Source organism: Xiphophorus couchianus, chromosome 3, assembly GCF_001444195.1.
Source record: "Xiphophorus couchianus chromosome 3, X_couchianus-1.0, whole genome shotgun sequence".
Classification (NCBI taxonomy): Eukaryota; Metazoa; Chordata; class Actinopteri; order Cyprinodontiformes; family Poeciliidae; genus Xiphophorus; species Xiphophorus couchianus.
In genome coordinates this window covers 19,497,656-19,515,101 of record NC_040230.1, presented here as the reverse complement: position 1 = coordinate 19,515,101, position 17,446 = coordinate 19,497,656, and the positions used below count along the sequence as shown (strand labels likewise).

General features: G+C 37.5%; 1 protein-coding gene across 4 annotated transcripts in view; it reads right to left on the bottom strand.

Annotated features, from left to right (window-relative positions):
• The window catches only part of ptprub (protein tyrosine phosphatase receptor type Ub), a 222,382-nt gene that overhangs the window by 17,652 nt on the left and 187,284 nt on the right, over positions 1-17,446 (bottom strand). For 2 of the 4 annotated variants that reach the window (XM_028012575.1, XM_028012578.1), the window contains 7 exons: positions 17,291-17,367; positions 11,334-11,351; positions 9,740-9,776; positions 8,344-8,441; positions 6,695-6,811; positions 4,843-4,997; positions 536-671 (listed from right to left, as the gene is read on the bottom strand). In XM_028012575.1, the coding sequence (XP_027868376.1) occupies positions 536-671; positions 4,843-4,997; positions 6,695-6,811; positions 8,344-8,441; positions 9,740-9,776; positions 11,334-11,351; positions 17,291-17,367 (638 nt within the window). The remainder of the gene's footprint in view (positions 1-535; positions 672-4,842; positions 4,998-6,694; positions 6,812-8,343; positions 8,442-9,739; positions 9,777-11,333; positions 11,352-17,290; positions 17,368-17,446) is intronic. The other 2 variants (XM_028012576.1, XM_028012579.1) reach the window with 1 other exon arrangement.

Sequence of the window (17,446 nt, the reverse complement as noted above, 5' to 3'; positions counted from 1 at the left end):
CATAACTTTCTGACATAAGCAATAATTGTAAAGAAAATCAACCTGTAAGTGATCTAAGTTTGTGGTTTGAACATAAAGTGTGAAAAAGTATTAAGTGTTTGTATAAACACTCAAACAACATAAAGTGATTTTTAGTAAACCTTGTCTTAATGCTAGTGTTGCTTGCAGTGGGATGCAAACAAAATATGCAGAGGGAATTTATGGTCAGACTGAAATGCAACTATGTCAATGTTGTATTCACATTGCATGGGACAGCTATTTAATTTCCTGAACCATCCAGAAGACAGCTCATATACCCACACACTGCACAGTGACAGACTGCTTATTTCATTTAAAAATATGGCAATGACCTTTATACAAGCAGCAGAACGGGACTCTATGAATGTAATACAACTGTACTAATAGAAGGTTTTTTATCAGTATGTCCAGCCTTGTGAGCTGCTGAATATGCAGAATGGATGCACATTAAAATACAAGATGGGTGACTCTGTCTGAATGTGAAGAGGTTTTTCCCTCGCTGCACATTTGTTCTGACCTCTGTCTGGATCATGTTGATGCGTCGCGAGCAGAGGGTTTTCACACAGTTGTAGATATCCACCACACCTTCACACTCGGCCATGTCCAACATGACATCCAGCACAATGTAGCAGCCGGTGCGTCCTGCCCCCGCGCTGAAAGACAAAGGCCAGCGTTAGCTGAGAAATCCTCGCAGTCTACTGCGTTAATAACTAGCTCAAGTTTAGAAAAAAAAGCTACTGAATTTCTCTCAGATACTGCTAGACTTCTAGAAATAAAAAAAATATTCACTTTTTCAGTCAGAAATATCCTGTCAGGAGTGATGATGAAAAAGTAATAAATGCATTTGTTACTTCAGGGCTGGACTTATGTAAGTGTTTACAATGAGGAAGTCCACAAACTGCAGTTTAACGCTTTCAACTGACCCAAAACGCTGCAGTAAGAGTTCTGATTAAATTAAATTTCATTAAAAATCAGATTTTATTTCTCCCGATTTATCTTCCTTTCATTTGCTCCCTGTTAAATTCATATTAAACTTTGAAATTCTTCTTCTTGCATATAAAGCCTTTGGACAATCTGATTGGTCCAGATGTTCCTAACAGCACTTTGCTCTCAGACTGCAGCTTTGATGGTTCTTAGAGTTTCAAAAAGTAGAATGTGAGGCAGATCCTTCAGTTCTCATGGTCCAGCTTTCAATTTTAGTCTCTCTCAGACTCTACTTTTACTCCCTCTGCTACTTTGTTCCACAAGTATTTGCATTATTTGCAGTAATTTCACCTGAATGACTTCTGTTTCTCTCAGTTATTTTTCTCTCCGTAGAAGCTACATCTGGCTTGGCATTCTCTTTAGCTGTGGTGCCTTTCTGGAGGGAGATAACGGCTGAGATGCCATCAACAAAACATTCTCCTTCTCCTTCAATTAACTTTTTTACTTTTCTTTAACTTAGAAAGTACTCCTACATCAGATGTTCTTTTCTTTCTTGTGTATCTGCTCCATCTTCTCAAACCCCCAGTCAGTCAAGACAAGATGGCCACTTGTACCGAGTTCTGCTGGAGGTTTTTCCTGCTAAAGGGGATATTTTTGAAATTGTTCAGTAAGAGGGATTGCTGTAAAGACGGCATAATCCAAGCGACTCTCCACTGTTGCTATGTGGTGAATGAATGCTGAAATTCAGTGACTCAAAGCATCTACTCCTTCAAGTAGTTTAGAAGCTTAAACAGTAAGCTGTATTTTCATTATTTCTGTAAATAACTAATTCTATTTTCCACTCCAAAAAAATCTATGCTAACCACATTGTTGCATCCTTACATAAATAGCCACCTAATCAACAACAAAAAGGTTTTATTTTCTTTCATGTGAAACGTATCGTCATGAGGTCTGTATCATTTGAAGCATGAATATGAACAATGTCCAAAGTACCTACAGTACGTTCCAGCTTATGCGTGTGTGGGAAAAATGGCTACAAAAGAGGAAATCATGTACTGAAGCACCAGAGGTTACTTACCAGGTAAAATGTTATTCTGCTGGCGCCGAATGATTGCATCGCATCTCGTAGCAATGTTGGTTATTTGCATGCTAAAGTACAATAAATGCCCATAATGCTGCTCAAGTGACTTTTTGTGCAAGAACAAGTGTATAAAATCGACTGATTTGACTCTGTGGGTGTGCTGCGCTTAAAAGTAAATACATACAGAATATTATTTTTTCTCATCTTAGCCTGTTGGAACGCCAAGATCCCCAATATGGATCTTTACGGCTGTGGCTTCCAAAAGGAGAAATCAACAGCTGCGTTGTAGGTTATGAGACAGAAATTAATAGGACCTAAAAATTGGTAGTTGCATAATTTTTCTGCACCCATAGTTATTCACTAAAAATAATATTGTGTTCTTAATAAATCCTTTTTTGATAAAAATAAATAAATAAATAAAAATAAAAAGTTATGGAAGCAAGGTATTTGACTCTTTGATGAAATATTTCTGACTGGTTAGGTGAGCCAGCTCAGTCCAAACAGCCACAGAGCTGTTAACAGAGGAGGTGGATGAAAGGAGGTTATTCATAAACTATAATCTGTCATGGACAGAACATCTCATCTGCTTCGCATGACACTCCGGGGGCCCTCAGCAGCACATTAAGCGTAGCATGTCTGCACCCACAAAACAGCAATGAATACTAGTTCAGAGCCTTTCTTTTTAACTGCAGCCAGGCTCATTAGCAGCAGCAGCTTTTGTAACTAAAATAGGTATTTGTCCTTTTATGTACCATCAACTGCATGTACCATTATTTGTTTCATTATATATTTTTGAAGCTGCAATATAATCTCTGGATCTGGAACTTTACTTAGGACGTCTAGTTTCCTACAAGTCCTTCAGATGCTCTACACAGTGTGATGCTCCTTTATATATGGCTGTAAAGCACATTTCCACACAACTATCCCACTACTTGAAGTCTAATATCGATTTAAAAACTCACACTTTTAATACAAAAAGAAAAACATATACATATATTTTATTTTATTCACCCTTTAATTGTTAGTAATGATTTTAAGCTTAAGAAATAATTCTCAGAGATAATCTATCCTGGTATCCTGCTGGACTGTTTGATAAGCATGTGAAGCTATTAAGTCACAAAAGAAAATGTGGACACCTGCAGACAAATTAGATACCAACCACTTGATGATGTAAATACTTTCAGACATTTCGTGCTTTTTTTCCTCTGTTCTCTCAAACAGTTCTGTTCTCTCGTGTCCCAAACAGAACCCAAAGTAATCAAGCTACTAAGGGTGAACATAAACAATCAGGCTATTATGATCTTGGACAGGAAGCCTGATAGATCAATTCTCTATGTATTTATTTATATCATATCCTGTTCAGAAACAGTATATGATGAAACCTGTTTCCAAATGTTTATAAAGTCAGACAACACAGGTGCTTATTGACCTTTTTTCCACTCAGGGTTTCTGTTTCATTAAAACAGAGCATCTGGTGGGAATTGTAAAGTGACTTTATGTAAAACATTTTCAGTGACAAATAATGTATGAGGGTGGGGCAGCATTATTTTAAACATAAGCATAACATAAATTTATGCTTATGTTTAAAATAAAATTGTTAAATAACTTGAATGCACAGTTATAAATTGTGTTTTATGTAGTACTAAGTCTAGTTTATTGTAAAGAGGAAAAAAAGAGAGAAAGTTAACTGTCAGAATAATGTTTGCGAATGCTGCGACAACAATATGAATTGTGGTAAACAAGTAAAAATATTAATGTCTTCCTACTTTGGGTTCATGGCAAGTTCAAACCTTAAAAATGAATTGTCTATCCAGCTACTGGAAAATAAAATCACTATTTATAGCTCACCCACTCCTGCTGCTTAGGCACTGAAGAAATAGCTTCTTAATGATTTTACCACCTTACCCCCCTCTTTACCCTGTAAAAGATTTTTATGTGCTGCAATAAACAACTATTGTACCCAAATATACACCAGACACAGAAAGGATGAATATCCTAAAATAATTAGCTAACATTTATTGCACTTCACGCAGTTTCTCTGCGTATTTATATTGGATACAACTATACTAACTATAAAATTGTGATATATTGTCCTGCCTTGCACGAAACCACAAAATGTGGGGTTCCTCAACTGAAAACTCAAAATTAGACATCATCTTAAAGTACAATTATGCAGAAATAGAAGGAGATTGTCATTTAAACCTTCACCTTTTTTTCTTTAATTTGATGGAGTCATCTTTTACTGTCAATGATTGTGTTTTGGATTGTTGGATACTTGTACATTGTTTTGTTCATCTCAAACCAACCCAAACCATGAGAGCAGGCATGAAAGAAAATGTTGTGTTGTGTGGGCTGTTTGTGAAACTTGAATACTATTCAACTGAAGAAGTAAATTAACACTGTCTAATATCTGGAGAGATGGGATTGTGTGAGCCTATGTATGTGTTCACATAATGCATTTAGTTTGTACATTTCCCTTTTTCCTTTCCCTTCTTCCACATGTCGATTCACCTCTTGCACATTTAAGCACTCACATTTAACTACCAAACTAAGGCTTAGCCCAAATTTAATTTAAACATTTTTCAACCAAGACCTGGCAAAAGGCACAAAATGTGTTTGGCAAATTGGAGAATCAGGAAAGAGAGCAAGTCATAGAAGGCAATGAAAACAGCTTAAAAGTTAAAAGGGATTTTTTTTACTGCCATTATCAAGATAAAGATAACAAACATGTGATAAATCTAAAATTAAACCTGCCATATGAAAATACAGCTGTTATCTGTGTGCATTTAAATGAACTGGGAGGGGCACCGCCACCCTACCTGCAGTGGACCACCACGGGGCCAGCATCAGGAGGCGTGGAGGCTTTCACCCTGCGTATAAAAGCCAACAGTCCAGTGGCATGATAGGGCACGCCATGTTCAGGCCAGGATGTAAAGTGGAACTGACGGACCTCATGCTTGGTTGAGTATCCTCTCTGTCAACAGGAAAAGAGTAATGTTTACACGCACAGGCGCCTAAACAATGAAAAAAGTGAATAGCTACTCCCCCACTTTATGTCATCACTCCATTCAATCAGAGGAATGTACAGATTTTACTAAGCTTCATGGAAACTGTAAAAATTATAACAAAATTATTGCTAAATTCTAGACCTAAACTCGTCAGACGTTGGTTTACACTCTGACTCACTTGTAGTCTAGAAAATAAAATACAGTCATTATAGCATAGCCTTGTTGGTCAGACAGTATGTAGACATAAAGAGGCAACAAGAATGAGATTTTTCTTACTGCCTTTAAACTAAACACGGCGGTAAAGAATGGCAGAAGAGACATCAGGGTGCATTTCTTTATAAACTTTGTCCTCGTTGCTTACTTACTTATTGTCCATAACAGCATCCCATTGATCATGCTCTATGACTAAGCCTGGTTTTAGTTTTATAAATAATTTTAGTCTAAGATAAGCAATAATTTAAGTAAAACTGTATTTTGTCTTTAAAAAAAAAAAACGGGATCAAGCATCATGTTTATTCTACTGAGGAAATTTCATATTAACACAACTCTTGTTTCCTAAATCTTTAGATTAAAGTAAATATTAATATTAACCTCATACAAACAGATTCCAGATGTTGAGGGACACTTACAAGGATGAAGCAGAACTATATGAAAGATAGTCTTCCTCGTAAAAGTACAACTTTGATTCGATTCAGTTCAATTGTGGTACATTATTTATGGAAATTGTAAAAAAACATTACACCCAGTATGGACACTTATGAGAACATCGACCATCAGACAGGGAGTGGGAGGACACACCATCGACTCGAACATTTTGTGTTCTGTTGTTCTTATCGTTTCCATGCCTATTATGTATCTTTCCCAACTCTGCAACATGTTATAATATAGATAATAGACATGCTCCCATCAGTTTGGGAATTTCATTCTTCCATGTTAGCAGGGTTTTTTGTGTTCACCACTAAATATTGAAATAGAGCATTATTTCTTGTTGATGGTTACACCTCAGCATCCGAGTTTACCTTACGGTTGGTTGGGGGTCTCTGAGGTTTTCTACCATCACACAGCAATTTTTGTCCTTTGTTCAGAGATGACAAATTGAAGCAAATGTCCTTTTCTCTTTTTTTGAAAACATAAACCCAAAAGAACTCAAAGAGCTTTGAAAAAAAAAGAAAACTGTCACCTCTTTCCAAATTCATCCTGATTTAAATAAGCACGCGTGTGTGCCCAAGTGAGAGCGAATGTGACGGCGTGATGATAATCCTGTGTTTGTGCCACAATCTTTCCAGCCTCACTCTGAGCCTTTCCAATGAGAGATCTCCCCTGGAGATTGACAGGATGGAGGCCGTCAGGGGCACCGCACTGTAGCAGCGATGATGGAAACACGCCGGGAGTAGGCGCATAGCTGCTGGTGTTAATTCCTCTCAGATTAAAATGTGGACCTCACATCCATCAGCACAAAGTCCTGTCAAGCATCTAATCCCTTCTATTCATGCTCTACCTTTAATTTTACTTTTCGCTCTGCTAGGTAACATTGGGAAATTGTTGTGGGTGCAGCTACTGTGAAATTCAATAAAGAGCACTAGATTTTGCCATACAATAACTGCAAGGGACGTTATGACAAAAACAAAATGACAGCGTTATGGGAAATCTAAGATTAACTCACCCTCTCCAAGGCAAAGGTGCGAACTGTGTACTCAGCCAGAGTTTCTGTCTTAAGGAGAGTGATTTTGATGTCCCCATACATCTCGCTGTCATCAGGCCAGTATTTACAGCACTTCACCTGTTTAAAAACAAGCAACGCAACATTTTAGAACTTGAACCAACCTTGTCTTTCTGTTCCATTACACATCTCTGAGAAAGTGTAAAACAATTAGAAATATGAATCCTTTTTTCATATATTTTGTCCTAAAATCTTTTTTTTTTTAAAAACACAGTTTAAAATATCCTAAAACTTTTGTGCTAGAATATTTATAGAAACATAAAAATACACACATTTACTTAATGTTACCTAAAGTGTAGGTTTGGTCTTACGAATGTATTTTATGGTAGTTTGACCAGATTGAACTAAATATGTCTGAGCAGAAAATGTAGTTCCTCACAGCTACCCGTGAAATGCTGCACTACTTATTTGTCTGCCCATGTTTTATCTTGCAAGGCGAAGAGGAAAAAAAACAAAACAACAACATAATACCAGGAAACATGATGAAAAAAAGTGCATCATTTTATGTTATCACCCAACACAATGGGGGTATTTTTTTTCCCACATACAATGGAGGTATTATTTGGATTCAGCCACACAGACCACTTGTCATTTATTGATTGTTTCTGGCAAGGTAAAGATGGAGAACCAAATTGCATGAGGGGTTCTGCTGGAAAAATGGTGTCATTTTAACCGTCTGCTGAGGTGATATGTTTCCTTTGCTCTGACTGATAAAGATGAGGTACTTCAGGATGGGTTCATGGTACATGTGAGGTGAAACATAATAGTTCTACATCAATATGCCCTCTATATACAAGGACAGACATGCTGTCACACACATTTTATTTGACACTTTTTAGAAAACTGCACAGAAACAGACAAATTAAGTACAAATCTTTTTCTCTTGTTAGTACAGAAATCCTGTTTTCACACATCCCATCTGTAATACATATTTTCCACTCTAGATCCGGCGCCCTTCGGCCCAGCCCTGTTTTATTTCGGCCCTGGAACAGTTTTGTGTTTGGTTGTCCCGTCCATCTCCCTCTGTACGCGCTTGACAGTGAGGAAGCTGAGAAAAAGAATAACCTCAGCTTTACCTTTAACTACAAAAAGCGTTCGCTATGATAGCCAATCCAAAGAAAGGCAATTCTGCTGTGTATCTTCATAGACTAACCAGATGAGCAATAGTGTCGTGGAGTCATTAGCAGCACAGTTGTCCAGACACGATTTTAATACAGATTTTATTACTAAAAATGACAAAAACACGATTGTTTTTACAATCAGTTCACCCTCAGTTTACAGTTCAAATAAAAACCACCACTAATGAACAACAGACAAAAAATAGCTTGACTATTTCTTACAGTTAACCTTATATTAAAGTTTTAGGATATATCATGATTCATAAATGAACAGCATGTTTAACAGCTTGATCTACAGCTGAAAAAAACAAGGCAAATTAGCATAATATACACCTTTCAGCATTCTGCTAGGCATATGCCCATCAAAGACATAAAAGCTTCTTATTTAGACACCAAACAGTTCCGTTTTAATGGTTTCAGTACTTCTCTGAACAGTGACAGAAGGGGGATAAGAGGAGAGTGCATATAGCATACCCTGCCAACCTCCACCAGCTTAGTGATCATGACGATGCTGAAGCAGTTTTCCTGCCACACCATCCTCCAGAAATCGTACAGCGTCTCCTGCTTTGGTCCTAGTGGGAAGAGGGAAGGAATAACAAAAAGAGACACAAAATAAGTTGATAATACAAGCCTGTCTTATCAACTTTAGATGTCTTGCTAGTTGTGAGTTTGTTCCCAAGTGGCCTTTTCTGAATGACAAAGTTCTGCCTCTTAAAATTATGTCGTAAATAAAGTTTTTGGCCATTTCAAGCAGGCAGAAGGAAAAGGGGTGATGGGTGACTAAAGCAACAGAAGTGGCTGATGATGGAAGTCCGGCAGACCAAAAGTCATTCCCTGTCATCAAAGGAGCAGACATTTAGGAAGCAATGCACAGCATGGAAACTGGAAAAGAAACACTGAAAGAGACAAAAGCGAAGCTGAAATCGTTTCTCTCTCTTGCAAGTTTTATCTGCTTCTCCAAGTCTACCAGGAGGGGGTTGCTGGTGGAAGATAAGCAGATGAGCAGATCCTCCCAGACCTCTGAATGGGAGCTGCATAGAAAGCAACAGTCCACAGGGTACAAAACCAGCAGAGAAAAGTTTGTCAACACTTTCCCACCAAATGACTCCCATATAGGGGTAGTTCTATATTTGGTTAGCAAATGTTACACTGGGAATTTGCTGCATAATAAGGAACATATCACAGCAAATACAGGGTTTCAATAAAGCATTTATTCTACTTTAGCTTTCTATCCAAATTTTGATTAAGACCCAAAGCATAATTTTGAAGTCAAGGGAAGGTAAACTATGCTTTCAAAATATTTTCCAAATAAAATCCTCTAAGAAGTGTTGTGAAATGTTATGAAGGTAGGTTTCCTCGCCTCAACTATGGATCTCTGTAGCAGTTAAATTAAATGACTTCCATTATTTGCACTGGATTTTATTTAAGTGTACAAAACTAGAGAGATTTGAACAGAAATTCTCACTTTTTAGATTTAATTTGTTAAAACTCTGCATAATTTTCCTTCCATTTCATAACTACGTGGCAATTTGTGTTGGCTTTTCACATAACCTTCCACTAAAATTCACATCTTTAATTGTAACGTAACAGCTTGTCCTCCATAGGGAGGCTACAATCTAAGGATGTAGAAAAGCATATAATCTAGTTTGTCTTTAGATTATGTCTTTATTGGTTTTGCTTGTCTTTTTTGGTTTCGTCTACATAGCGGCAATTGGGTGGATGAAATGAATCCTGGGGTAGAATATAATCAAACTGCTAAACCACAATAATGATGAAAAAAAATAAATAAAAAAAACCTATTCGCCATTACTGAATCCACACACGCATACATCCACAGAAATATATACTCTAGCCTTGTGAGAATACTCACCCTGAGTGGCGATGAAGTGGTTGGATCGATGGTAGCCCTGAAAGAGAGAAGAGAGATGACATGCTGAGTAAGCCATCTGAGCCTCAGGCACAGCTGTAAGGGAGGGGGTATGTGTCTGTCTTTCCCCTTTTCTTCCTTCCCTTCTTTCCTCTTCTCCCCTCCTTTGAAAATGACCCCTTCTGCAACAAGCTTACTTTATAATTATCTACCATTTCTACTGATGAATCCAGATGCAGTTGCTCTCAGCAAGTACACAAAGTGTTTGAAGCTTGGGCATCTCAAAAAAGTAGGAGTCCTGGGACATCTTAGAAAAAAAGAGAGGTAAGTGAAAGAACAATGACTGAATCCCTGCAGCTATTCACTGGAGACATAAAAACCAGGACCTCAAGCTTTTTTAGTTTAGATGCCTAATTTACCAAAGAATGTCCTTCATGACACAGTATGCTAGAAAAAGGAGGGGAGAGAAAAATTAAATGAAGGTTCACTGTGTTGTCTACCTGGGCTGCTGAATTTACCAAGAGCACGTTGAGTTATATATAAATAAATTCCCCCAATGTGATAGGGCAATCTAGTGCAACAGTAGAATAATAGCAACTAGAATCTTCTTCAAAAGAGAAATTAATCATAAGCTTCAAAACAGTCTGAAAAGCTTTACATGGAAAGAAGCAACATCCTTTGATATGGATAATAGATGTTTTCACACAGCGTACATGGGATGAATATGAATGAACAATGACTTGTCACCTCTACAGCCTTGAGCCAAACAAACATGACAAAGACCATATGAATTATAAACACTTTGAGGGAGCGCAAACTGTTCAAAGACATTTCTGTTGAAAAACACAATGTACAGGTAAGCTAACCTCTGTGATTCTACAAAACTGTCCTCAAGAAAACCACTCTGATGCTGTGGTTCACTGTTGATTAAGAGGAGCAGCTGAAGGGATAATTGATGCTGCAATTACATGACTATCATGAGTCTGCAGAGTGAAGAAGGCGGGTCAAAAATAATTGGCATGAACTCCAGCTCGAGCCCACCAGCTCTCATCAAGTCCGCCTCGTGCAGCAGTCCATGCAGATAACGCTTTTTTTTTTTTCATGTTTTTGCAGAGGGCATTCTCCTAAAATATCAAGTCCGTCCATGTTGCTGATGTACTGCGGCTCCAAATCGCATCCTACCGTTTAGACTGAGGGAAATGTTTAAAATGGAGATGGATGACTGTTGCTGCAAGGCCCGCTATCCACAATTCCTCAGGCTCTGGCCAAACTTGATCATCGGGAATACAACCACTCCTCTTCTTCAGACAGTTGCCATAGTAACTAAACTTCCTGATTCTTGGCCACTTAAAAAAAAAAAAAAAAAAACAACTAACAAAGACAGCAGGGTCCTCTATCCAGAGAGGACACATCTCCTTGTGTTTTAAATCCTTAACTAAAAAGCGTTTTTTTTGTTTGTTTTGTTTTTGATCAAATGTGCACCTGAAACACTCCGACCTTCGAGCACTTGTGGATAGAGGACAGCTGAAAGCGAGCGGAGAGGGGACAGGAGAAATAAAGTGATGGGAGGCAGAAGAATGAGCAGTGAAGTACTTACTTCCCTGTTAATCCGAATCTACAGGGTCCGAGGTCGAGGAGGTGGGATGGGGAGTAGAAAAAGAAGACACACAGGCTAGTTAATGAAAGAAGCTTAGGAGTTACAGACAAGTGGGAGGTCTGTGAGTATGCAGAGATGTTTGCGCAAAAAGCAGGACTAAATTTTATGTTAACACACGTACATAGTGTTTATTAACTACATTAAATTATGAGGGTTTAATGAAGTCTATTCTAATAGGTGCTTATTTAAGGTAAGATTTGTAAAATGTATTCATTTATTTGTTTATTTTTGCTGTTAAATGACATCAAGGGTTCTTTCTGAATTGTGTTTCTCACTTACAATAGGCTGCTAAATGAAACATTATTTTAACATGATGGCAACAGTTTTTGCTTTTCATTCAAGTCATGCGGCAGCCCAACAACCAAAGTAGTTTTAATTATTAAAAAAATCTATCCAATCGATTGCAATCAGATTCAGATTTATAGATGCACCAACAAGTCAGCTGACGACAGAGACAGATAGATTTTCAGCGTGATCAGCTCTTACTGACTGGTTGGAAAGTCAATCATCTGTAAAAGACAGAACTCATTTGTTTGCATGATGTTACTGAAAGTCGAGAACTGAAATGTAGATATCTTCACTATCTTAGGGATGTTTCAAAGTAAGATCAGGGAAAATAAGCATTTTAATAGATATCTCGATTCCAAGGTTTTATTTGCATAAACATTCTAGTTTTTTAAACTCAGCTTGCCAATTCTTAGCTTAATAATGTGTTAATAATAAGGAAGGAAGGAGTAAAGGAAGAGAAGAAGGAAGGAAGGAAAAAAGAAAGGAAAGAAGGAGCAAACAAATGAATAAAGGAAGGAAGGAGAGGGGGAGAAAAGGAAGGAATGAAGGCAGGAAGAAAGGAAAAAACAAACAAAAGAAAGAAAGAAGGAAGGAAAGAACAAATATACTTGTAAGCAGGAAGAGACACATTCAGTGGACAACAGGAAGGCTGAATGTATTATTAACAGTTATTCTGGTTTATCCTTTGGCTCTATCAACTTCTGTTATAGAAAATGTTCATTCATAAATGTTGAAAACCTTTTGGAAATCCAATAGTTAAAGGAATACCTACTTTGTTGAGGACATGCACACAACAATCGTAATTAGTGTGTTTAGTTTTTTTTAAAACTAATACTAATACCTTGGTTTAGTATCATGGTTATCATTGCATTTTGTGACTTTTTTTTCTTGTAATATAAATAATAATGGGCGATAGAGATAGAAATGAGAATATGTTAAATGCTGGTAAATATGACTCAGTGAAATTTGACGAAAAAAAGTTATGAAGAGATCAGAGCTTTTACAAACCAAGTATCAAAAATCAACAACAAAACTGTCATCAGTGCATTAAAACCAAATGCAGTCCCATGCCATCAGACTGATTCTGAAACAACACATTTCAACTAAATATCATAATTACAATCAGTAAGTGAATAATGAAAAAATACCAGCATTTTCCCTTTAATTTCGCTATAAAAAACGGATAATGTGGTAAAAGCTGTACAAGAACAATATCAAGGTAACAATACCTTTGCTTAGTCTTCAGCAATCAGTAGGTGACAGTTGATAGGATCTATCTATCTATCTATCTACACAGTAGTTGGTAACTGTGCAATGCCTGCAGTGTAACAACACAAGAAAATCATGTCCACCAAGTCAAGTGCCAGGCTTCAATTGTTATTATATGTAAGTGAAGGAGAAGTCCTGCTGTGAAATCTGTACAGAAATGAGCTGCTGCAGGAAAGCTGTTTCAAAAGTCATCATGACAGAGAGCAGAGCTGCCCCTACCAGACTAGAGTGATGTTTTAAAGTCTCTGTAAGCAAATTGTGCTTTGTGTTTGTGTCGTTCCAAAAAAAAAAGAAAATATCTTGCACATGTTTCACAGACTACCTCCAGGGAACAAGGACAAGTTGAAGCTGTGACTTGTGCTTAGAGTAAGCTAATGACAGAAGCTTTGTTGACAGTCAAGCTGGTTTATATTTTTTGACTGAGATCTCTTGCTGCAAGTCTGCCAGTTTTAGAAATCCAACATCAGAGAACCATTTCAAGAAAATCATCTTAGCACAATATGTGGAAGCTTTTTATCTTCTCTGTTCTTAATCTCATGATGCAGTGTCAAAATATGTCTCCATCCTTATTAGATTTGAGTGAATCAAGACACCTATATTTTTGACAATGCAAAACACTGCAAATAATAATAAAAGTGAACAAATATCCTAAAAAATCCCAATCAGCATGCACAGGAAGCATTTCTTTAAATTTGTCAAACTCCTGTAAAAACCGGCAGAGACTATTTGTTGCAGCTGGTCATAACATTTTCACACAGTATGACTGTCAATAATTTGGGCTGCAAAGATTTTTGAACCTATAAATAATTTAGTACTGAATACAAGGAATAACAATGCTACTAATGAAAAATGTCAGCAATTGACAATGCCTTTCATGTTCAAGTTCCAGGTCATATTGTTAGAAGGCAGCAGGATACAACACTACAATGACACAACCTTTCTCCATATGTGTTCATTTTTAGGAGCTTTATGCTGCAGCTGATTAAAACTGGAGATTTTAAAAGAAAGAGAAATTGAGGTTAAAATTAGATATCACCCCTAAGCTCAGATATAGTAGTAGCATTTTCTGAAATGATAAAAAAAAATGGCTGTATAAGAATAGTTATTTGACCACAGTTTCAGGAACACCATATGCTATCCAGTCTATCTTTATCATAATAATAATCAGATCTACTTGTCACCTAAAACATGGACAGCTATTGGACCTTTACAGGTAGTGAAAATGCACACCTTGCAGATTTATTATGCTTGTGGCTTCATTGGCACAATTAAATGTTTCAGTTCATGAATGCATCTAAACATAGGTCAAAGATAATACAAAAAACACTTTTTAAGCTGTTAAAGGAGAGAATATTTTCTAACCAACCTGACCTTAGTGAGTTATTTACATTGCCCTGCAGGAATTTTGACCCACTCTACCCTCTCAAAGCAGCATCTCAATCAAATTTAAGTGTATTATTTCACTAGGCTACTTTGTGGAAAGCCAGACGTTTTTCGTCAAGATTTCTGATGAAGAGCATCATTTCTAGTTCAATCAGCTACAGCAAGTCGTCAACGTTCTGAAGTAGCAAAGGCCAACACACCACCACCAATATTCAACTGAAGGTATAAGCCCTTTTTCTGAAATGCTGTGTTAATTTTATGCCAGCTGCAACAAGACGCACAACTTCGAAGATGTTCCCCTTTTGTCTTGCTGGTCTACAAAATATTTACATAAAATTTAGGGAAACTTCAAGATGCTAAATATGAGAACGACATTTGTGTTGTTTTTGATCAACACTGGTGGTAGCTTTGGATCTTTTTCTCTAAAACCAACTTTGCCTGGTTAATTTCTTGTTGAACCTTGAGAACTGACCTTAGGCAGGTGAAGCCTGCGGCGCTTTTAAACTTTGTACTGCGTTCATGTGAGCCTCCTGGATGAGTTTTTGATGGGTTTTGGACAAACTTTAGAAAGCCTGCTGCTGGAATGTTTGCTACCTTTCCATGTTTTCTTTTTTTGTGAATGTTATCTAGCTTTGTCTATTTTCTGTCATTAAATTGCTTTAGATTGGGGAATGCCATGTCACCAAGTGAGACAAAAAACAACAAAGAAATAGGAAGAAATAAACTCGTTAGGTAGAGAGACAAACTAACTCCACAGAATAAATTAATAATCATTTCATCTAAAAAACTTCAACCAATGATTTAACCATCATTTTTACTCTGCAACATTTGTATCTTTACTGTAAACTAGAGTGACACAATACTACAACTTGAAATCATCATTGCATCGGTGCAATATTGGAATTGTACACTACTGCTTTAATACCTAGTAGGAAATCACATATCCATTGCTGTGCATGTAAATTCTGCCAGCGTCGTCGATGGAAGTGAGCATGATGTTGAAGCTCAGAAATAGTGGTGCAGAGTTTTGATAAAGTAAAAAAGACAAGAAATTGTTGGTTATTCACAATCGATATCTGCACCACAATAATTAGTAATCATATTGTAATTGCATGTTTCCTGATATTGTGAAGCCTTACACTAAACTGTGTAGACAGGTATGACTAATATATGAGCCTAGGTAAATTTTAATCAGGTAGGCTTCTGTGTTCAGTCTCATTATCAAAGAATAGAAAAGCAGGAGCTTTGATTGTGATTAGAAACCAGTGTCTTGCAGCAACAATCAATAACTTCTGATTCTTTCACAGCAAGTACATTCCTCTAACCTCACAACACTAACAGATGTTTAATACAAAAAGATGGATGCCACCCCACAAGAGTCAAAACTTCAACTTTCTTTAAATCTACTAACAGCCCATCGGGTTTAGAGTTTGTTTATGTCTGCCTTCAAAACATAAATACAGTAAAATATTCTTAGTAAGCAAGATGTTTAAACAAAGATGACTGAAATACAATGCTCAGGAAATTTAACCAATCAGATTTGCTAAGGTACCCTATCTCTACTGGAAAGAATGAAAGCTGTCAGGGTTCCTGGGAAAGATCCCTGCAGCTGAAATGTGCCTAAAGCAAACAATCAAACCTTACAGTAAGGAAACATCGAGCTCGCACATTCCCTGCTTAGTTCAGAAAGCACAAATGCCTTTCAGAAGAAATAAGAACTTTTCCATTTAACCTTCACTGAAATAATCAAAAGGTGGTGAAAATATGTTCCTCTGTGGCTGAGGAGATAAATTCAGAGAGCTGGGTCAGGGCAGTCGGAGAGTACCATCTCTGACACTGAGACTGTAGTGGCTGCAGAGTGGTGTTTTTCCGCTAATGCCTGCACCTCTGCTCCCTAAACACTAATGGAGACCCTCACAATAACTACCGCTGAAGCCAGGTTTTTAGCACCCGCTCATTGTGACAGCCACTGTGGAAGCACGTCAGAGCTGACCTTTCTAGACAGTCAAATAAAGAGGAAATACACGTTAAAACCAGTCAGGCAGTTTGATGATACAACTGGGCCGAAAAGGAAGAACCCAAAAATCAGATCATCAAATCCAGATGTGTATTTTGTTTTTATGAATGGCATTTTTCAAATAAATATCAGTTACAATCACTCCTGACAGAAATGGGATCTGCTAACCTCGTATCATCTGCAAACAGAAGTGGGAGTACAACAGCCTGCCTCAAGATCTCAGAGTGTCATATTTACTTTGCAGAATTCCCCATGAGAAGCGTTGAGAATAAATCTTGAGAGATAAAGAAACCACATCAGATTTCCTGGCTGCAATTGACAAAACTGAAATAAATGGCAACAACTGTGGATTATGACAGATATTTCACAAGGGGAAGCAAACTACACACGTCTACTTGCAGCAGCGTATCTTTTATTTTCTGCATTTCTAATGAAATGTTCGATTAATGACAGATGGGTTCTCCGAGACGTACCTTAAACTTTTTATGAATGAGAACACACATGAATAACATTAGCAAGGCATGTATTTTACTGTGATTTTCCACATAAGACAGTTAAAAGGATCATCTCCTACTCCCTCAAACAGTGATTGAAAAACATCAGTGACGTCTATGTAATTTGAGAGAGATTTACACTGTGGGGTTTTGCAGAAAGGCTCATCTCCTCTGCAGGAATTAAATGCATTGGTTCCTCTCTGTTTTAATAAAAAACGATAGCAGAGGTGGTGAAGGTCAGGGATCTGCAGCAGCACCTGACAATGATGGCATCTGGCTCAACACTGCGGGGGCCGGTGTTGGACTGGATAGACTCTCTAAGGTGGAAGTGGGGCAGCAGAGTGGTGGCTTATGAGAGAGAGATGGACCACGATTTTTGCAGGATGTGAGAGTGGAGGCTGGATAAATCTGAGTCTCATACAGCAGGACAACAGGATTAAACTTACATCAATGTAGTTAGCGTTGATGTAGTCCGAGTTTGGATCTCCCAGCAGAGGGTGGAGCTTCACTCTGTGCCGATCGTCTGGGCATATAGAGCAACAGAGACATTTTAAAAAGAAAGAAGTCGCAGCAATTTCTGTTTTTCCACTAAAATGTTTGTA